This window comes from Podarcis muralis, chromosome 2 (genome assembly GCF_964188315.1).
Source record: "Podarcis muralis chromosome 2, rPodMur119.hap1.1, whole genome shotgun sequence".
NCBI lineage: Eukaryota > Metazoa > Chordata > Lepidosauria > Squamata > Lacertidae > Podarcis > Podarcis muralis.
In genome coordinates this window covers 8754727-8777206 of record NC_135656.1, presented here as the reverse complement: position 1 = coordinate 8777206, position 22480 = coordinate 8754727, and the positions used below count along the sequence as shown (strand labels likewise).

The following is a 22480-nucleotide window of genomic DNA, read 5'->3' as shown; positions in this document are numbered from 1 at the left end:
ACACGACTAAATGACTAAACAACGAAAAAGCGGGCTGCGAGTTGAAGCCATCAGCCTCGCAATGCTTCTTTGTCATGTCTCGGAAAAATAACGTGAGGAGCGCCCAGGCATGGTCTCGAGACGCGTTTCTCAAATGTTTAAAGCCCAAGCTACACGCACACACGCGCCACTGTGGTGGGTTGCGTGTCGTCTTGCACAGGACCTGGGTTCAAATGCTCCCTCAGCTGCACATGCTCACTTTGGGCCAGTCACTCCTTCCCTCTCAGTCTATCCATAACTGTCAACCTTCCCTTTTTTGCGGGAAATTCCCTTATTCCAGCGCCGTTTCCCGCTGCTATCCCGGATTGTTATATATCCCATAGACTGTTCCCAGGACAGGTGAGGCTGCTGATCCCTTATTTTTGAGGCTGCTAAGCCCTTAATTTCAAATCTGAAAGTTGACAGCTATGAGTCTATCCTACCTCACAGGGTTGTTGTGACCCTTCTTAAGGAAGGGTGAAGGTTGTTGAGTTGTTGTTTTAAAGCAGTAATTGTCCTACCCACCCGCCTTCCTGAACACAAATAGAAGCCATGTGTAAGTATATTTAGGGGACAAGCATTTTATTCTTTTTCTTTTGCATTTTCTTTCCCAATTTGAGAAACCTCCTTCCAAAAAAGGCAGTTTTCACCCCTCTAGAGGAGCGAGACAGTCTGCAGACCAAACAAAGCATTTCCTGCTCATGCAGAGTGTAACAGGGACTTCTGGCAATGCTTCTCCCCATTTTCTAATGTTTGGTACAAATGAGGATGGCAGATAGCAGTGATTTTGAATAACCTTGTGCTAAAGTGTGTGTGTGTAATTGTGCAGTTGAAAGGCTTCCCCAGGGTCATCTAGTCTAATGTTACCAGACGACCCCGTTTCACGGGGACAGTCCCCGGATTTACAAATCAGTCCCCTGACAAAATCCATCTATTTAGTAGGAAATTGAAAACTGTCCCCGGATTCATTGAAAAAAATCTGGTAACCTTAATCTAGTCCAACTCCCTGCAATGCAGGAATCTCAGCCCACAGCCCCCCCCCATCCAATTAGAATACACACTGTTTCAGTGTTTAAAAGAAACTGCACAAAGCATGTTGAAACACCTTCTTTGGGGACAGAAACTCTTCTTTGCTTTCATCTTCAGGCATGTTGCATCTTTGAAAATATCCTTGAAGTGCTCCTTTACTGTGTCTGTGTCTGTTAGTTACTGAACTAAGAAGGCAGGTTCTTAAATGAATTGTCGCTATACAGTGGTACCTTGGGTTACATACGCTTCAGGTTACCTACGCTTCAGGTTACAGACTCCGCTAACCCAGAAATAGTGCTTCAGGTTAAGAACTTTGCTTCAGGATAAGAACAGAAATCGGCTCCGGCGGCGCGGCAGCAGCGGGAGGCCCCATTAGCTAAAGTGGTGCTTCAGGTTAAGAACAGTTTCAGGTTAAGTACGGACCTCCAGAACGAATTAAGTACTTAACCCAAGGTACCACTGTATAGTAGATAAGAACTACAGACTCCTATGGAGACACCACCACAACCGGTGCAAGAGTGGAGCAAAGCTCTGTGTACATTTGGATTTTCTTCTTCTTTGTGGGGTATATAACGGGGAATTGGTGCAGCCAGGAAATCTGCTTTTAAAAACCTGGTTATGAGCAGCTCAACTTTGTCCCAAAGAGAATGAAGTGGCAATCCTATTCTACTTGCCTGGGAGAGTAAGCACCACTAAACTCAATGGGATTTAATTCTGAGCAGACATGTATAATATGTAAGTAAATCACTCAAGTGAAATGATCTTTTTCTCACAAAGCAGTACGTTTTTATTAATAAGGTAACAGCATTCTACACTTACAACTACGAAAACAGTATTCAATCATTCTTTGTCCTGTCAATAAAGCTCTGGAATAGGTTTTGGTTTTTTAAATATTAGATCTATTTATCCATTAGAAAAAAAGCCCAAAGATGTACAGAGGAATAAAAAGATAGCATTCGCCTCTAGGTCTTCATCATATTTACCACCACTATAATTAAAATATAGATTTGTCTCTTTAAATAATTCTACTGATTTTTTTATAAAGTGCATTGCATGATTTAAATTACACAAGGCAACAAGAGATGATTTGTGTTTCACATTTGGAAAGAAGCTACTCCTCTCTTATTGTACAGGTTTGGCTTTCACATGCAGACTTGGCAAAAATAAACCCCAGCATCTCTGAAAAAAGAGCAGCTATGATTCAAACATCATTGTCCTTAAAATGTCTAAAATCCAATTTACATTTTACAATAGACCATTTTCAACCCATATTAAATAGCTATTTACACATTCAATTATACCACAAAACCTGGTGCAAATTGTTCAGCATAGGCATCATTAATGGATTTAACACAGGAGCTGGGTATCTAAACCACTCTCCCAAGCTACTGGGAAAATACAGCGGCCTGGTTTGTTTTCCAATGATTGCAAACAGTCTTCTATCCTCATGGCTTAGGGCAGACAACCAAAGACAACCCCCCAAAAAAACCTTCTTTAAAAAAAAAAGAATCAGAGGAAAAACAGCAATAGATCTGTGCGAAAGATTCACAATAGAACTAAGAGCTGGCTTGGCTTTAAAAAATGAAAAAAAAAATAACCCAGGGCTAGCTCGTCTACAAGCAGTTTATAATAACACATGGGTTGGAGGAGCATGTTAGGTTCCACTCTTCTCCACATTGACAGAACAAGCATTATATTGATACCTCCATCCCTTTAGGCTTGAGGGTTATTTCCTGAGACAGGATGGAAATCTTGCACCCAAGACTGTGATTCCTACAAATGTTATACGCCTTTTTGTTTCAGGCAAGTCCCACTCTCCCTCCACCCCTTAACCAAAGAAAGAATGGCAAGGAACTGCTAATTTCCCCTTTGCAAATAAGCCTAACAAGCAAAGCTACACACAGAAACCTCTCTCAGAATCGGCAGCGTGCCCTCTAACTTAGCACAGCTGCTTCTCACATTTTGGGAGGCGGGCAGGCTTTGCAAAGTGTGTCCACTCAATAATGTTCTCCTGGATAAGCAGCTGGGCATCTTTCAGCACAGCAGCGCATGCCAGGGAATTGCCACAACTCCCTGGCGCATGCCCACCGTGTGTGCACAGATGCACATCTCCCTTTCAAACCTTATGGCACTCGTGGCAACAGCATGAGGCTGAAACACTGCTAACCATGTAAGTGGCTGTATGCTTACATGCAAAGTCAGGTTGCAAATGCCACTAAAGTATCCACAAACCCCTAAAATATCTCTTTTATTTAAAACATTTGACGAGCCTTTCTGAAGTAGCTGAATAAAGTGGCTGTTATTTGCCCCTGCAACTCAACTGGGCTTTGAAAATGAGTTTGGAAGGCTTGCATTACAAGCCTAGCTATCTAAAGAGACATGAAGCAAATGGGTACTTTCTTTTCGCCCCCACTGCCAGGCTGCAGAGGTCTGTGAAAAGGGAAATAGTTGTACTGCTGGGAGGTTGGGGGGTGGGACACCACAGACTTACTCCATGTGGGTGGGCTGCCCTTGTGCCAACTCTCCAACGAGCATAGAAGGAAGTTAAAGACTTTGATGAATCCTACCAAATCCTAGTAATTAAGACTAATTTTAGAGTAAAAGAATCTAGCCATAACTTTGGGAGGAACCGATTCATTGCTCTGGAGCAGACTCAAGGCACTTTGCACCATAATTACTTTCTACCCTACCCTATTACCCTACTGACACCTAGTGAGCAAGAGGGAGATTTCAATCCAAATAAAGGAAGCTCCCTTCCTTTATTCCCATATGCAAAACCCTACCAGCACAACCCTAAAGGATTTGTTAAACTAAGGGGTTCAATGTGACCTTCCTTTATTCAAGGAACTGAATTCTCATCGTCTCACCAGAGATTTTAAGTGACAATCTGTAGCTGTGCATACAGTGTGCAAATTGCAGCTATTGCAGTAATAAAAAAACCCCACACAAATACAATAACACATTGGTGAATGTACACTATGTGTTTGAAGAGAGTAGTACGCTTGTACGTATTTGATGAATAGGCCACTATCTATCAAGTGACTAGGAGAGAACATCTATATTCATCTTTGCTCTCTCTCTGTTGTTGACAGTTAATTTTACATTTCTGTTTTGTGCAATTATTAGCTATATATCCTCCAATCTTACTTTGGATTCTGTGGGACCAATGAAGCTACAACTAAATATCCCAAGCATGTTCTCTGCAAATAAATTATTTTAATATTGGCAATGAATTACTTCCCTTTTCAGCACACAGTTCACATGTGCTTTGTTTTTCCAGAGGTCATATACAGTAGTCCAGAAGTTGTCAAACTCACAAAATGTCACTTTCAGCCTCCCTGAGTGTTACTAAGGGCTGATTATGGCTCCAGCATGGAGACATCTGAAAATCACCTCTGCAGAGTACTTCTCAATATGATGGCTGGAATATTTTAGGTGCTACTTTGCATGTGGCTGATAAACAGGGCTTTCCCCTTGCCACTCTAAAGTAACCCAATGTGATCCTGAACAAACTCAAGCCTGCTGGCTAGATGAGAAGCCAGTTCTGTACGCCTCTTGGCAGCTGGCCGTGCTTGAAACAGTGTAAGAACTAATGCTGCAAACAGGACATAAGTTGTTAGCAGGCTTATTTATTGGGAAACAAGGCTGCGCTCCAGGCAGGGGCTTGGCTATTAGGAAGTCAACTCCCAGAGTGTCTACACCAGGTCACAGGCCAAATATAATTTTCCTCCCATTACAAATTTATTTAGTGACAACAATGTGCCAGGCACATTTATACACACTTAAAAAAAGTCAGAAAGATGACACAGGTTATTTATTCCTGTAAACTTGGCTGTGTACACCCCCCCCCCCCATTTTACTCTGCAGCCAATGCACTCCCACCACTGGTTTCGGAAGAGGTGTACATACGATATTATCTTAATCCGTATCTCTCTTCCATCTCTCCTGCATTTTGATGCATTTCCCCCCAAATCACCTTTGATCCAAATTAAGGAAAAGAGCAACCTAGCTGCATTTTAAGCTGGTAATGTGTACACAGCCTGTGTTTTTCCTGTTTATTCTTAGGTTAATAAATACTTTTTCTAGTACTGACGAGCTCTGAGGTTTGGCAGAAAATTATGAGAGGTGAGGGGCGTTGACATTTTGCACCGAGAATAACAGTTACTCTTCCCTGCATGTTATAGCCATTCTGAACCAAAAGCTCTCAACGTGTTAAAAGAAAGAATATCCCATGTCCAATCCATCACAAATCTTAAATTCCACCAGTTGTTATTCAACCATTCACCTTCCATTTAAGACACAGCACAGACGTTTCAGTTGCTGGCTTGAAAAGCTCAACATTGAAGAAAGCCACAAGCGGTTTCATCATGGCAAAGCAACAAGTGAGAAAGCTCTTTAGTTTTGATAGGCAGGATAGAAGGGGCTAGCTTGCGAATTGCTGCTCAGCAGCAATGCAAAATATGAGGCTGAAGATATACAAACAACGCAGTCCCTCTGGTAGTGTGGAAAGGAAAAAAAAAATCAAAACTCTTGCCGACAGAATATACAAAACTTCAACTTGGGCCAAAGCTCTCAGTTTGCCACCAGCGGGAAGCTGGGCTGACTTCTCCCTTTACTTCAACAGGTTTCATTCCCAGCCACGGAGTCAGGAGATCTCATTGCCAAAGACTTCGAGGACCAGAGGAGTGAGCTGCATGCTGTGCTCCGGAAGAAAGGAGAGGCAGCGATATTGCTTGGAATGCTCCTCGTTCAGGCTCCGGAGGTCTGCAAGTTTCTGGATCATCTTGGGATAGAGCAAGCGGTTGCCCGGAGGAGGGTGTCGGCAGAGAATGTATGTCTGCAGGATAGCTGAAAGATGATCTTGGATGGACTCCACCAGAGCCGTGTCCTGAACGCCAGGGCGGTCTAGGAACAGAAAACACAAACACACCTCCAGTGACCAGGGTAGGCAAAAAGACAAAAACAACAAGAGTCTTCTGTTCCCTCTACTTGTGGCTAAGTTTGTCCTTTCCCCTCTTTTGTCTTCTGAATGCTAGTTCCCGACAATCGGCCCATGCTGTCTGATACTAGTTTCCTATTATGGGCATCCCCACAACTACTCTCAGAGCTACCAACTCGGCTCTTAAAAATCTACAAAACATTGCTGAATTTGCAGTTACACTCACACATCCTCTAAGACAGTGTTTCCCAACCTTGGGCCTCCAGCTGTTTTTGGACTACAACTCCCATCATCCCTAGCTAGCAAGACCAGTGGTCAGGGATGATGGGAATTGTAGTTCAAAAACAGCTGGAGGCCCAAGGTTGGGAAACACTGCTCTAAGACGTTTCATGCCATGTGCCAAAAGCAGAGGCGTGAAATGGAGTATTAAGATCCAAGGATCGTGAAATACCATGTTTCATTTCTGCTAAAATAAAGCAGCGGAAGATATCAGCCCAGGTCTCTTTTGTATGGGGGAAAAATGAGCATCGGGCCTTTAAGAGCAACAGTTCAGATCACTGAATGCAGCTTAGGTTGTGTTTTATGCAATTATCAGAGCTGAGGCTCATGTTACTTTCTTACTGCCCCTGCTGATTGTTCTTAACTTATTGAAGAAAGCAGCCATCTCTTTCCTTTTGCAGCTTTTATAGCAGGTGGGGAAGCTTTCCCAGCTGCCATTTTTCTTCTGAGGAACCCATGACATTGGCAAACAGCAAAAAAGTGGGTGGAGCAATGGATGAGACTCTTATTTTTGTACAGCAGTTTACATTCCAGCCATGCAAAAGTCAGAAGTGACTCTCTTCATCCAAGCAAGCAAGTGGCACCATGACTGGTTCAAGGAAACATTCCAGCCCAGGCAAAAATACTCAAAGGAGGTGCGGAGCAGGGACAGGGCAGACAGAGAGGCCTCCATAACTGGATTTGGCCTCTGGAGGCTCCCCACCCCTGTTGTGTAGGCAGCAAAAGAGACCCCTTGCACCACTTGCCGGACTTTTTCTTGCCTTGTGCTTCTGGCAAGGAAAACTCCAGGGGTTCTGCTGCTCATTCGTTGCAATCCCAACATTCTAGCAACATTTTTAAAAATAAGGGAGAGGGGGAGACTAGGTGCTGATGATGTTGAAGCAGATCCCTGTGCTGTCAGGCAAATGGCTGATTCCCCCTTGGATGTTCAGAAAAAAGCAGCCGCTCAAAATGAGGCCCTACTTCAGCAGACTCCATTTCCTCAGCTTTATGTGCTAAGGAAACAAACTAGTAGGAAATCAGAAGTAGTTAAATTCAGTTCTCCACATCATCAGTTTGCATTTTTATTTTTACAAGAAGTCATTGTAGAAATTCACCAGAAATTTGCTACAAATTTCTCCTAATTTACTTCTTTTGCATTTTTTATGTAATGTAAACATTTCTGCAAAACAAGTTTCCCTAGTATAATGCATTTTTATATCTTATTTTCACTGACACATGCATGTTTATGCACACTATACCCTAGTATATGCATTCCTGCGACCCACAGCTCAAAGAGAAAGCCAAATGAGGTTCCTCCTAGTGGATAGGGACAAGGATGTTACTGCCCCAGTGGCTTCCTTTTTAACCTCCATTTTACCCGAAAAGGTGCTTAACGAATCATCCCTCTAGGGAATAGACAGGGTGAAGCAGAACAATTGAGTACCTTGTGATCCTCGACAGCCTCACCCCTGTCCCTTTTAAATTTATCCTAGTGTTTTGAAATGTTTTAACTCGTAATGCCAATAAAGGTATTTGTATTTGTATTTATTTGCATTCCGGCACATGTTACTTGGCTGGATAATTTTATTGCAAAATTTGTGGAGTCACACGGATTTTGAAGGATGGCTATGTTTCGGTTTGTGTGTTATATGGGAAAGTGCAAATTGTGTAGATTTGCCTATGAATGCAAAATGAAGAGATTTCTCTCCCCTCCCTAAGCGTCAACAAATGATTAGGATCCTGAATAATCATAATAAAAGAGTAGCAAAGACTCCAGCATGATCAGTGAAGGAGGCTACAGCTTCTCAATATTTGCCAAAGGGTAAGGATAGCAGTTTGAAAGCACGTCAAAGTGCAAGTAGATAAATAGGTACCGCTCTGGCGGGAAGGTAAATGGTGTTTCTGTGGGCTGCTCTGGTTCGCTAGAAGTGGCTTAGTCATGCTGGCCACATGACCAGGAAGCAGTACGCTGGCTCCCTCGGCCAATAAAGTGAGATGAGCGCCGCAACCCCAGAGTCGGCCATGACTGGACCTAATGGTCAGGGGTCCCTTTACCTTTACCTTTAAGGATACATTTGTTCTGCTCTGTGGAAGGGATAGTTAAAAAACCCCAGAACAAAATCCAATCATATGGCTTAGATTTTTCCTTCCATGTACACCCATCACTCAAAATGTAATTGTGGCAAAGCAGATGCTTGCATTCTCTTCACACAGGACAGCATACACCACTTTGCATGTTATTTCCTATATAGAAATAATATCCCAGAAGCGGCTGGCTTGTAGATGCCACCCGTGGTTGGTGCTGGTTTTAATCTACAATTAAAACACAGCCAGAAAAGGCAAAAGTTTCTCTTACCAGGAGAAAGGATGCAGATGGCCATGAGGAGAACATGTTCTTCTTCATGCAGGTTCAGCTTTTTCAGGTTGATCTGAAATTTAACAAGGGGCTCAAGCAAGTCCAGGCTATGCCCAGCTGAAACAGAAACATAAAAACCCTTTTGAGAGGCAGGCTCTAGATTCTTGATAGATTTATCAGCTAACGTGAAACAGAGCAAGAAGCAAAATTAAAGATAAATTCACACGTGGACTGGTCAGCCAATCCTGCCTGGAGACCTCACAAAAGAGACAAGCTCACTCATGCTCAGTTGGCACGATAATACTATCCTCCTTTCAGAACAGGAAACGCTCCAGTCCTGGAAACTTCCACATCTGTTCGGGTACAAAATGAATACCAAGGCTGTACAAAGAATATATATGCCTTGTTACCATTTCTACTCACACGTTCAGGAACTATGAAGGGTCAAGAGCTTTCCCTTCTGATGCGAGAGCTGGTGTTTGCACACTCCCTCCATCAAAATGAAGCATAGTCAGCCTGCAAGTCACTTAGGTATGATTTCACTAAATTATCTCCTGGCCATTTCAGGGTTGGCTAGCAATGATACATTCTGACACCTCCAGTTCTGTGACTTTGGCTCCATTTTGCAAGTGCCATGACATTTTCAAATAACTAGGGGTTTGAGAATTATAAATATGATGGATATGATGGGCTGCAGGCACTGCACATGTTGATGTGAACAGAATACCCAAACTGACGATTCACCCATTACTTATTAGGACCAATTTATATGAATGCTTTTTGAACTTCCCACTTTCTCCATGCTGGAGAAGTTACTTTTGACTTTCTGCGGGTGGAGAACAGAGATGGCAAAGTGGTTGTCTGAATGCTGAAACAGGCACCCAGCTTTTTATTGAATACATCACACAACACTGTTTTTTGCTAGTGTTTGTAGTGGCATGCTAAAAGCTGGAAGTGAGTCCATTATGAAGCAATGAAATGGCCCGCCTCTCTACCCAGTTGCCTAACTGTAATGACTCAATGGTGTCTTCACAGTTGGGGAAAAACCTGAAAAGGCAATCGCATGAATTGGTTCCAAAATATCAATAGACTAAGTGAGAAACACAACTCTCCCTCATTCTTGGATTCATCACATAACATCCATTATTTCCCAAATTATATTTTGCAAACCATTTTGCAGAACCCAAAAAGCAATATATAAATATTTTAATCAATAAATTAAGCAAATCATTGGACCACTACCTCACAGATTGTAACTTTTGCATTACTTTGGCCTTCTGTAGGCCTTGAGTTGTATCTTCTAGGGATAATAATACCTAATATTAATTGTAAGCAAATCAAGATGAGAGAAGCTCATTTCAGTGGCTGCTCCAGAGCAGCGTTGTGCTTGACTGGAATCTTACACCATTCACACTACTGTACCTTGAGTGACATCGCTGATTTTGTATTTGAAGTCATTGCTGCCACAGGTCCAGGACATATCGTCCAGTGAAAATGACTGATTTGAACGGAGCATAATTACTTCAATGACGCTGGATTTCAGTAGAGCAATCTGGTCCTCCGCTGTTAGATCTCTACATTTAGGGAAGAGAGAATATATATCTGAAACCTCAAAGCATCCAGCATCATAACACTCCATTATATAGGGGTTAGAACTGATTATTTGCTTCCTTCCAGAACTACAGTTTGCTGTGTGATACTCAAAGGAGCTCCCTCAGTGAACAATTGTGCACTTTATCATTTCACTGATCTCATTTACTCAACCCTCTGAATGTCAGCCTCCAGTCTCCTCTGAAAAACCATGTGCAAAACACTATGGGTTGGTTCACCCGTTTGTGCCCATAACACATTGACTGTAGCATATGTGAATTGTATCCCCCAATTCTTGTACAATACTTTTCAATGTAAATAGCCCACATATTGGGTTAAGAGCCATCAAGTGCTGAGTAATCCATGCACAACTCATATACTCCAACTTTGAGCCCAGTTAATTTTCCCAGCTTGACATGACCATTGCTCATCATTGTGGGAGTGCAGTGCTGTCCAGCAGATAGGAACAGCTTAAGTTCAATCATGTCAAGTCATAACTGATGCACATCCTGCAATGTGCGGGCAGATAGAAGCTGAGGAAATCATCATTCAACTGAGCCATGTGTCAGAATATGATCATGTAACAGCTCCATTAATGCTCAATTTACAATGCGATTTCTTAATAAGCAACCTTACTGCAGGCTAAATGGACGAGGAGAGCGAGCAGCAGAGGCATTAATGACACTGATGTTCTGGCTCACAGCCATATTGAAGGATTTACTCAAATTATGTCTGGTCATAGAAGACAGCTGGGAAAATGTATTCTAAGTTCCTAAACTTATTGAGTTGAAAAATACTGTTCTCCTGGGGAAATGATTTCCTGTATGTTTTTATTGACACTGTTTAGTTTTCAATTTTTTATTTTTGTTGCAACCAAGGCAGAAGTCTCCTTCTGGAAGCTGTGTGGTGTGGTACAATTTTTAAAACAAATGTATTAAACACACACACAATACATTCAAGGGAAGGAAAACGCATAGAACCATTCTGAAAAAACCAAAGCAAGCATCCTTACTTGAACCCTGGAATCATTTTTGCAAATCCAATCACTTTTTGGATGCTGTAGCTAACAAGGTCGGCCACGTGAGGCAGCATAGAGAGGTGTGAGAAGTCCATGGACATGGTTGCACTTTCATCGCTGTCATCACTGAGTTCCACACTCGATAACATCCTGGGCTCTGCAAGATAGAGGGGAAAGCACACAGATTAAAATTTTAATTTCAGATGTAGGGCTTTTTTTGTTTCTTAAATAAAAAATTAAGGCTTTAAAAAGGCCAGCTTTAACAAATGTATTAAAGGTTTCTGTGAAGGAGGATTCAAGTTCAGCAACTGAGACACAAGATGAGAGGCAATGGGCTGTGCATCCTAAGGAGCTCTGATCTACAAGACAACGGGAAACTGAATCTGGCAGATGAGAAAAACAAATCCATAGCTGGAGATAACATTCCTGGATTTGTTTGCTGTGGGCCTAGAGGTCATTTGGCAATCTTCACATTACCTGGGGAAGAGCTGAAAGTGTCTGAAGAGTCTTCTGAAGAAGAGAAACCTTGTGACATAAGAGAGGAAGATCTGCTTGTGCTTCTTCTGCCGGAATCAAGTCTCACAGGAGGCTGAAACAAAAAAGGGTACCATTCCAACTATTTGTCAATTGCTCTTTTCAAATAACAGCTCTGTCTGACCCCAACACTTAGTTCTATTTGCTGGTAAATTTGTGCACTGACAAGGGCCCCTTGCTAAGGAAAAAAGAACGGTTTTACACAGTGCTTTTTTCTAAAAATATATATATAAATGTTTAGGGGTACTCTCATTTTCCTACTCATATTGAAATACTGCTCCTCAATGAGGCCAAACTTAGATTCACAAAATGTTTAGGGGTCCCTGCATCCCCCCAGAAAATAAGCACTGGTTTTACATCTCTAAAATATCCTTAGAGCTTTTCCACCAATGAACTAAATGGGAATTGGGGCCAGATTGATACAGAATACTTTTATAAACTCCCACCCACTATGTTTGACTTCTTTTAAATTTTGCCTAATTCATTTACCCTGTCAACCCATTTCCTTAAGCTTAACGGTTCCCCCTAGGTAAAAATGTTTCTGATGTACCATGATTTTGCCCCAACATGGCTAATTTCTACGGTAATGTAGAAAGGCAGACTTAGAAAGCGCGCGCGCCCTTCGCACACACACACACACACACACACACACACACAGAGAGAGAGAGAGAGAGAGAGAGAGAGAGAAAGCATGTTATGAGCCAGAAAGCCACAGCAAATATGATTTGATGTATTTAGCATCTTATGTATGTGAACATTGAAAAGGCATCTGCAAATGCCAACTCACATCGTGTAAGATATTTAATTATCACATTTGTCAAAACAAAAAAATTCCTTCCACTAGCACCTTAAAGACCAACTAAGTTAGTTCTTGGTATGAGCTTTCGTGTGCATGCACACTTCTTCAGATACACACTTATGCACACGAAAGCTCATACCAAGAACTTAGTTGGTCTTTAAGGTGCTACTGGAAGGAATTTTTTTGTTTTGACTATGGCAGACCAACACGGCTACCTATCTGTAACTATCACATTTGTGTCATTTTCAGGGTGGGGCCAGGAGCTGAAGGGTACTTGGAAGCGATAATCCCATGGTGGAGACATTTGTTTTGCTTAGAATATTATCAGCTGGCAGAGAGAGGAGAGGCGGAAGTCTATTGGGAAGTAGTACAAAACAACAAGTGTTACCAGCTCCAAGTTGTCAAAACCATGAGTCAGACAGAGCTGGTTCTCTTTCCCCCACTTCTCTCTCTGCCCCAGCCCTTCTCCCTAGCTCTTACGTGCGTCACTCAAACCCCAAAGCTGAGCTCTAGTTCCCAGCTGTTTCACTAGTTCTTACCAAACAGGAAGGAGTTGTGGCTGCCTCAGCCACAAGTGCTTTCTCCTCCCTGCTCTTTCTTCCTCAGAACTGAGGAAAACAGCTGTTTCAGGACGTGAGTGCAGCTTAGGAAGATGTGCCAACAGGTGGCTAAATGGTACACCCGCCCACCAGAAGCCTGGCATTCTGGTATCCACACCGTCCAATGGAATAAGTGGCTTCACAATTAGGCCTTCAAAAACAAGCAGCAGGCTCAGAGGCTATGAGATGTGAAAGCACCTCACCCGCAACCAGATCATATTGATTCAGCGCACATGTTAATTATAGCATTTGACAAGGCACCAAAAAAAATTATGAATGCCAACGTTTCAAAAGCTTCTCTTAAAGGTAAAGGTAAAGGGACCCTGACTCTGGGGTTGCGGCGCTCATCTCGCTTTACTGGCCGAGGGAGCCGGCGTTTGTCTGCAGACAGCTTCTGGGTCATGTGGCCAGCATGACTAAGCTGCTTCTGGCGAACCAGAGAAGCGTACGGAAACGCCATTTACTTTCCCGCTGGAGTGGTACCTATTTATCTACTTGCACTTTGATGTGCTTTCGAACTGCTAGGTGGGAAGGAGCTGGGACCAAGCAATCAGAGCTCACCCCGTTGCAGGGATTCGAACCGCCGACCTTCTGATCGGCAAGCCCAAGGCTCAGTGGTTTAGACCACAGCACCACCTGCCAGTTCCAAAGGCAAAGGTAAGGAAATATCATATACAGTGGTACCTCTGGATGCAAACGGGATCTGTTCCGGAGCCCCGTTTGCATCCTGAAGCGAATGCAACCTGCGACTGTGTGTGCACGGGTCATTTTGAGTGTCTGTGCATGCGTGAGCGGCAAAACCTGGAAGTAACGCGCTCCGTTACTGCTGGGTCGCCGCAGAGCATAACATGAAAACGCTCAACCTGAAGCACATTTTACCCGAGGTATGACTGTAGTTTGCTCACAGCAGGTAGATTACGGGTCTACCTAACTGGCTTCAGTTTGCAGGTTGCATGTTACTTTCTTCCAAGTGAGAAGGGAGCAAAGGTTTCGCTGATTCAGAACTACTGCTTCAATTTACTTATTCCACCAGCAGATGTCCTACTAGTCACAGCCCTAATGAAGTCAGAAGGAAAGTGGGGCCTGAAGCTTACCCTGAATTGGTTGAAATCAGAGTACGTGGAATCATAGGTCTTGCGGTGGGCTTCCAGGAGGATATCGATGGTCCGCTGTTGCTCCTCCAACAATTTGGGCTTTAGGCTCTCTTTCAGGGCTTCCTCTTCCTTCCTCTTCATTATCATCTCTCTTTTCCTCTGAACCTCTTCATCTGTCAGAATAACTGTCAACAGATGGAGAGATGCCAAACACATTTAACACTTAGAATCCATCTGCTAGAACAAGCAAAAGAGTCAAGAAACTCCAGGGCAGTCTTTTATAAAGACTCGGAGTGATTAGCACGGTGACACTAACGTCCGAGAAGAGAATATAATAATAATAATTTATTATTTATACCCCGCCCATCTGGCTGGGTTCCCCCAGCCACTCTGGGCGGCTTTCAACTGAATGTTAAAAACAGTACAGCATTAGACATTAAAAACTTCCCTAAAGAGGGCTGCCTTCAGTAAAATAGTTATTTATTGCTTTGACATGTGGTGGGAGGGCGTTCCACAGGGCAGGCGCCACTACCGAGAAGGCCCTCTGTCTGGTTCCCTGTAGCCTCACTTCTCGCAATGAGGGAACCGCCAGAAGGCCCTCGGAGCTGGATCTCAGTGCCCGGGCTGAACGATGGGGGTGGAGACGCTCCTTCAAGTATACAGGACCGAGGCCATTTAGGGCTTTAAAGGTCAGCACCAACACTTTGAATTGTGCTCGGAAATGTACTGGGAGCCAATGCAGCTCTCTCAGGACCAGTGTTATATGGTCCTGGCGGCCATTCCCAGTCACCAGTCTAGCTGCCGCATTCTGGATTAATTGCAGTTTCTGGGTCACCTTCAAAGGTAGCCCCATGTAGAGCGCACTGCAGTAGTCCAAGCGGGAGATAACCAGAGCATGCACCACTCTGGCTAGACAGTCTGCGGGCAGTTAGGGTCTTACCCTGCGTACCAGGTAGAGCTGGTAGACAGCCACCAGATGTCAAAGCAATAAACAAATAACTGAATAGACAAGAAAACCAACGACAATCGGTGAACCTTAAAACTTCATGAAATGTTCACAACTCATTTGCCAAGCGGGAGAAACATTTGCGTATTACACATCTGAGCAAGATGCTTGCTGGTCATAGAAACCTATCTCTTAAGTGCGCATGGCCCAGTCAAGACTCATACCCATGACTGCATCTGGTAGCCACTGTGAGAACAGGAAACTGAGCTAGATGGGCCACTGGAATGATCCAGCAAGCTCTTCTTATGTTCATATGCATCTCACAGATGTCAAGGAAACAGAAAGCCAACAGCATTTCTTTCCCTTGCACAATGATGCACACTCCAAAATGGGCAATGCATTTTCCATGTATACAGCTGTAAATAACTAGTGAAACAGTGCAGCGCAACTCCTTGAATATCAAGCAACTGAATGGTTGTGGATATATTTCCATCGCTGAGTATTGTGGCATTAGGGCTACCAATACCAACATCTTGAGCATTTCAGGATAGGAAGAGGTCATTTCAGAGGACAACATGGCCTCTTGTGTCAGAACGCTATCAGAAAAACCAAAGTTTTGCAGCCTGTGTAGACACTGCAGTTATTGTGCATGTAGATTAGTGCTGGTGGGAAGGCAACTACTGTTGAGTAAAGAGGGGCTGCTACAGATGTTCACACGAGTTGTGTGACATTAATAGGCTATCGGGCATATTTTCAGCGAAGAGAGACAAGAGGTGGTGACCAAACAATTCAGTAGAATCAAAGTTAACTCCAAGCAGACTGGTGTGACTAATGTGGATGGAGAAAAAGATGCAGGAACGTGAAGCGCTTTATGTGCAAAAATGCACAACTTTCAGCAGAATTTCACAATTCTGCTTTTTAAATACAAGATGGGAAATACCCTGTGCATGTTCTGCAGAGTAAGATTTGAAGGACTGCAAGAAAATGGACTTGCATCCAGTGACCAAACCACACATTACTTTGTACATAAAGTGGGCAGGTGTGTCTTGTCTGCTCTTCAAATCAGATGGGTTAATTAGCTCTGGTTGTTTCAATGATCGCATACATGTTCTGAGGAATTACATGGTATCTCTGTAGCCACGGCACACCTTAATCCAGGATTATTTTGGATACTCATTTTGTATCACTTGAAATAATGCCTCTGCAGTTGGGACATGACACTGGCAACCTTTTTGGACCAGTGAACACATTTGGAATTATGAGGAAGTTCCATAGGTAGCAGTCACAAAACAGATGTTGTTTGGAGCGAGGGGGAAGCCACAAAATGGCCGCCACATTTACAAGAGCAAAGAAAGAGACAGGACTACAAAATGGTGCAGCCGTGTCCTCCATCTCAATGTGAAAAGTGCCTACACTAGCCACTCCAGTGCTTGTTCACAGAAAGAAATTCTTAGCACCTTTCGTCTGTTCACAACAGATGGGACGGTAGGTGTCCAGTTTTGGCATCCAATGAAATGTGGGCATATTCAATGTAGGAGAGGCCAAGTCAGTGCAAACAGGTACTGAGCAGGAAGAGCAAACAGATTCTTGCACACTGCGCATTGTAGAAAAGATATTTACTGATTTTTCATGGGAAGAATAGGAGATACTGGTGCCATGTTGGCAACCCCTAATTAGAAAATGGTGGACTTAAATTATTTCAAAAAGATGCTCTGAGACAAAATGACAGCGTGGCAGATGTCCACACTGGAAAGAAAGTTGGACTTAGAACCTGGGAAATTGGAGCTCATATCTCTCTCCTCAGCTATTGGTAGCCTTGAGCAATCAAGTTTCTGTGCTTGGAAACTGGAAAAAATGACCTATAACACAGATGCGAGGATTAATGAGACAGAGATTAGGAAGCCCTCTGCGCGCTGGAAGTGTTACAAGGGTCAGCCTGCAATGCCTCATGTGCAGGCATGAAAGGACACCAAACTGAGTTTTGCAGCTCAAGCCCTCTGTGTGTGTATACTAGAATTGCAGGGCTCTTAAGAGTCTTTTTATCTTCTTAGCTAGCGTGCAGGTATGAGTTGTTGAAGAAGAATGTCAGGCTGGGATCCATCCTGTGGTTGCAGCTGGAGCAGAACCTGTTATGGTTTGCAAGAGGCCAGCACACATAACTTGCTATAACAACGGTCTCAATGCTGCTAGGATTCCAGCAACCAAAGAAACACAGTTGAGCTGGGTATACACATCATGCCCATTCCAGGAATGCCTACTTCTGATCAATTTCAAAACTGTTGCTGATACATTTTTGATTAAGTTGTGGTTATATTCTGACAGCAACATCTGAGGCCAAACCTTTAAAATCTGAGAACTGGGGAAGGAAGAGGATTCTGAGCCATTAGGTTACATGAGGGTGGTTCTTTCCCCTTCCCACTACAAAAACAAGGTAAGCCCAGACAATATGTCTCAGATATATACAGTGGTACCTCGGGTTACATACGCTTCAGGTTACATAAGCTTCAGGTTACAGACTCCGCTAACCCAGAAATAGTGCTTCAGGTTAAGAACTTTGCTTCAGGATGAGAACAGAAATCGTGCTCCGGCGGCGCGGCAGTAGCAGGAGGCCCCATTAGCTAAAGTGGTGCTTCAGGTTAAGAACAGTTTCAGATTAAGTACGGACCTCCGGAACAAATTAAGTACTTAACCCGAGGTACCACTGTATATATTTAACAGTTATGCTGGAAAATGTCGATGGCTGGCACAAGCTGCAAAGTATATTACTCTATGTTGCATAACACTTATTCTTCAATCTCGTCTGATTTCACATAATGGTTTATTGCTCCATAAAAAATAATAATACAGCCAGATTTGTGATTAACATACCTCATGCATTACTCAAAATAGTATCTATTTAAGAGACAGGGAAGTATGTGAAAGATCAGAGTCTCAGCTCCTTGTTTAGAAAGCACAGGCACACATGCATTTTATTTGAAAGGGAACTAAGAGGGTGACCAAACTCTCAGCAAGCTGTTTACCAGAGACATATTATTCCCTTTTCTCTGAATCACATGCATTACTTCTGGGAAATTTGCACAATACTAGTCACGTGCATGTAGAAATATTTCTACAGGAAAAAGATCACAAACTGCAGTTTCCTAGGAAATCAATGCCACACCCTGAAGCATATTTACAACCAGAAAACATGTGGTTACTGAATCTTCCAACCCCATTAAACTAAATGCCATATAGTCAACAAGCTATTTATATATATATATAAAAAGAAAGTAGGAGAGACATCTAAAAGAAATAATAATGTAAATGTGCAAATCTGTGCAATATGTATCGGTATTATGATACAGCAGCTCTTAGATAAGGAGTAAGAATGCACATCCAGGCTGCAAACTGGTTTGTTCAATTTTGTTTTTTTAATAAGAGCCCAGATTTAGGAATCTGAAGCTGAGGCAATTCACTCAAGGCCATCCAATAATTGCAGCTGAAACAAGGCTGGTATCTAGGAGCTAATCTAAAACCACAGTAATAAAACCTATTATTACTCTATATTGCATTCAACTTTATGATTCTATTACTGAGATTCCCAGATATAAAAAACCTCTTAATTACTTTCAGTAAATCTAACAATGAACAAGGAAACTGTTTTTGGCCTCAATTCTGAAAGCAGGCAGATTGGAGAAGGAGAGGGATAGTAAAATCTGAAAGAGGTGCAGAATACAGAATGGTTGTGGCAACCCAGCCAGATGGGTGGGGTACAAATAAGAAAATTACAAGTTGTTATTATGTTTGCTGTATTCAATGATGGAACAGAATGCACAGATTAAATCAAAGGTAAAGTTGAGTTTCAGAGTTCAACAACAAGAAGAGTTTGCCTTGGGATCAGTTCACAGCACCTATTTTTACCCGGCAAGCCTTAGTCTCATGAACACTCTCACATGTTGAGACTTTGGGCTTGGCATTTCTTAAAAAGAAACATGCTTAAACTAGGCGGTGCAGGCTAGGACAACATGCCTGTCACATTTACAGGGCAGCTATATTGTCAGGAGTCAGCTAGTCTACCATGTGGTCTTTATGTATACACTGTTTAAATGGTCAATGAATCTGCCCTGCTTTAATAGTTTGCCCTTTTGGCTATGGCTCACTGAGACAAGACTCTCTCTGTGTAATGTAATAATACAAGCTCAAGAAAAGATTCTCATTTGACGCAGGTTTCTGCCAAACTAGCACCATCATCGCATGTTGGTTGTTAATGTGTGCCAACACCAAATTCGTACGTGTGAGATTTGCATTTGCACATTCAGTGTAGGATTTTTCTTCCACCATTTGTGAACTAAAAGCTACAGTCAAGCATTGAAAGACCCTTTTAATGCAACTACAACTCAGCAGCACACTAGAAAAAGAACTTGCAGCCAACAATAACGTTGCTTTTTACTAAGACACTAGCAACCTTAAAAAAAAAAAGTGAGTAACAATTCACAAGAAAGCATTCATCATAGGACTGGGATGTTGTTTTTGCAGACACTGGGCAGAAGGAACATTTTACGGTTAAGGTGGGGTTTGGAATGAGAGGTCTGGCAAGGAAAAATAAAAGCACCCAGGTCATGTGCTGTAGCAGCATACATGCGTGATGAAAAAGCAAGTTGCTCTGCTATGCAGCCTGCAGCTACTTACGGCTGAGGGTTAATTAGCCGCTAGTGTTTTTCCAATACAAAAGTTGCCCAACTCTATGCATGCCTGAAAATGATCGAAAAGATCAAGGTGGTGTCCAGCTGTGTGTTTCAAGGCTATGAGGTGGCTAGAGTACCAACATTCATTTGGGGAGGTAATTAAGTTGTGAGTTACATAACTGTGTAAGCATTTTTTATGCTTATCCTCAAAATAAACCCAAATAAAGCAATAAGCAACACCCCCCCCCTTCCCACCACAGCTCCCTTTAGCTTAATGGAAAATAAGCACACCCCTTCAGGCCTCTATAAATTAAATAAATAACCAGAGGCAAACTCTCACCGGGTAACAGAGCTTCCAGTGGGAATACTCTCACTTTGGCTGTCTTGAGTAGAAGCTATTTAATCCAGATTTTATTCTTTAGAAAGGATCAGGCAAATATAAAGTCAAACCATGCCAAAACTGCAAGGACAAAGAGCGTTGGTGTTAGTACCTAAGGACCCTAAGTAGCTATTGCAAACACCCCAACTCACTGGCCATGCTGCCTGCAGCTGATGTGAGTTGTAGTCCACAACATCTGGGGAACATCGCATTGGCTATGCTTGGTCTGGGGGAATTATGTTTGCCACAGGCTCTCTCGCCTAAGTGGGTGCCGTTTTGGAAGAAAGACATTTTCATTTCTTTACAGACACAACCCTAATGGTATAGCCCCTGCCCCCTGCACAAATTCAGGCACCACCTCTATTCAACATGCAGTTGTTGCAAACGTGTGCACTGCACATTTGGATGACTGAGCACTGATGAATTAGGTGGAAAATAAACACCCCTGGGCATACATAGCAAATGTTGTGGGGGCGGGGAGACTGAAAGGGAAGCAGCAGGGGGACAGGCAAAGAACGTAAGCATTCATGGATCGAGCCAAATGGGAGTGGTGTTCATATGTGTGTGTTTAAAATCTGGCTTTAAAGTCAAAACAGTTTGTTTTTTAATGCACTAGGCTGGCACAATTGCAAACTTTCTTCTGGAAGGATATGGGGATTGGATTGTACAGGTTGCCTCATCTACTCCTTATGACGAACTCGGTCAACTTGTTAACAGAGAGGCGATGTTTGTTTTGGAGACTCTTAATGTCTTCTAGGAAGCGATTAGCAGCCTCTTTACCACTACACTTGGCACGGATAAGCTTTGTTTAAATGCTTACAATTGAGGGGGAAAGGTTCTTTACAGCACCTGTCACAAATGGATTAACTTTAATTCTATTCCCCGGATGAAACAAAAACACCTGCTTTCAATATTCGCACTTGCATGAGACTGAACAGCAAAGGAGTTTCTGCACTTTGCTTCAGCCAAAGTAGGCATGCTGACAAATTCACGCTCCACATTTTAATCTCCTTCTGGAACCCAGCCAGAGTTTCCCTCTTCCTACAAAACAGTGAAGCAATGACTGCCTCATTAAGACCACCACATGCTGTATCTTTTGTAGAAAGCGTTTTGCAAAGCCAATCAATGATATCTACTGAAAATCCCAGTCAAATCTCTCACTGAGAAACACTTAATCTTATTTATTTGCTAATGGCTTGCACTATCCAGCAGACAAATGCTGTAAAACAAGGGTAGGCAAGGTGATGCCCTCCAGACAGTGGTCAGGGATGATTGGGAATTGTAGTTTAGCAACATCTGGAGGGTACCACATTGGCTACCCACGCACTAAAGCAGGGGCCCCCAAACTTGGGTGTCCAGCTCTTTTTGGGCAATAATCCCCATCATCCCTGACCACTGGTCCTGCTAACTAGGGCTGAGGGGAGCTGTAGTCCACAAACAGCTGGACACCCAAGTTTGGGGAATCCTGCACTAAAACATATTGACACTTCTTTAACCAGTCACAAGAATCATGATCTACCATCCCCAAAAAACACTTCTCCTCCTCTCAAGGTACATTGGAGGTTTGATCTTCAAATTAGGTTGTTTAGAAGTATTTCTGGCCATCTGTTTCCAAAGTGACTCAGAGACACTTTTTAAGAAAACATAAACCTTTTTCTTTTCATCACAAGCTCATATTCTTTCTTTCTTTTTAACACGCTGCCTTCAAGAGCAAAGGTTTTTATTTCCTTCTGCGATGCAAAATATTGAAAGATTCTTAAAAGAGGAAAGCTGGGGGTGGGGAAGATTTGCTTTGGGACACGTTTCTGAAGAAAACCTTTAAATATAAGTATTTTGAACAGGGCTGAAAAGCCTATTGCAACAGCTTGTGTGCTAAGATAGAACGTAGGAAATGAATCACTGTAGCTTCCCATGCAACCAATATGTTATGAAAGATTAAATGATGTTGTAGAATATCTTCAGATCAATGGAGATAGTAACATTATTCAAATTATTCATTTGGATTCCTAGTACCCAACACTGGTGCTAGTCCATACTATATCACTACTTTGCAACCAGTTGAACCGCAGACACGAGGGCTACCAAGCCCTGTTGCTGACCTATGCTTGCATGCAATGCATGGCTGTAGAGCAAAAAGGCATAAATGTGTTCAAGTCCAGGTAATCAATCTGATTCCCCACTAGGGCAACATGGATTTCCTTCCCCTCTGCGCCTCCCCCAAATTCACTCTGGAGGCTGAGAAGCCCCAGAGCAG

The 22480-nt window shown here is 42.8% G+C and overlaps 1 protein-coding gene across 2 annotated transcripts in view; it reads right to left on the bottom strand.

Annotated features, from left to right (window-relative positions):
- Positions 1 to 1810: 1810 nt before the first annotated feature.
- VDR (vitamin D receptor) overlaps positions 1811 to 22480 on the bottom strand; it is an 87190-nt gene continuing 66520 nt past the window's right edge. For both annotated transcript variants that reach the window (XM_028721522.2, XM_028721525.2), the window contains 6 exons: positions 14238 to 14422; positions 11689 to 11800; positions 11206 to 11368; positions 10026 to 10177; positions 8604 to 8720; positions 1811 to 5952 (listed from right to left, as the gene is read on the bottom strand). In XM_028721522.2, the coding sequence (XP_028577355.1) occupies positions 5693 to 5952; positions 8604 to 8720; positions 10026 to 10177; positions 11206 to 11368; positions 11689 to 11800; positions 14238 to 14422 (989 nt within the window). In that variant the 3' untranslated portion in view covers positions 1811 to 5692. The remainder of the gene's footprint in view (positions 5953 to 8603; positions 8721 to 10025; positions 10178 to 11205; positions 11369 to 11688; positions 11801 to 14237; positions 14423 to 22480) is intronic.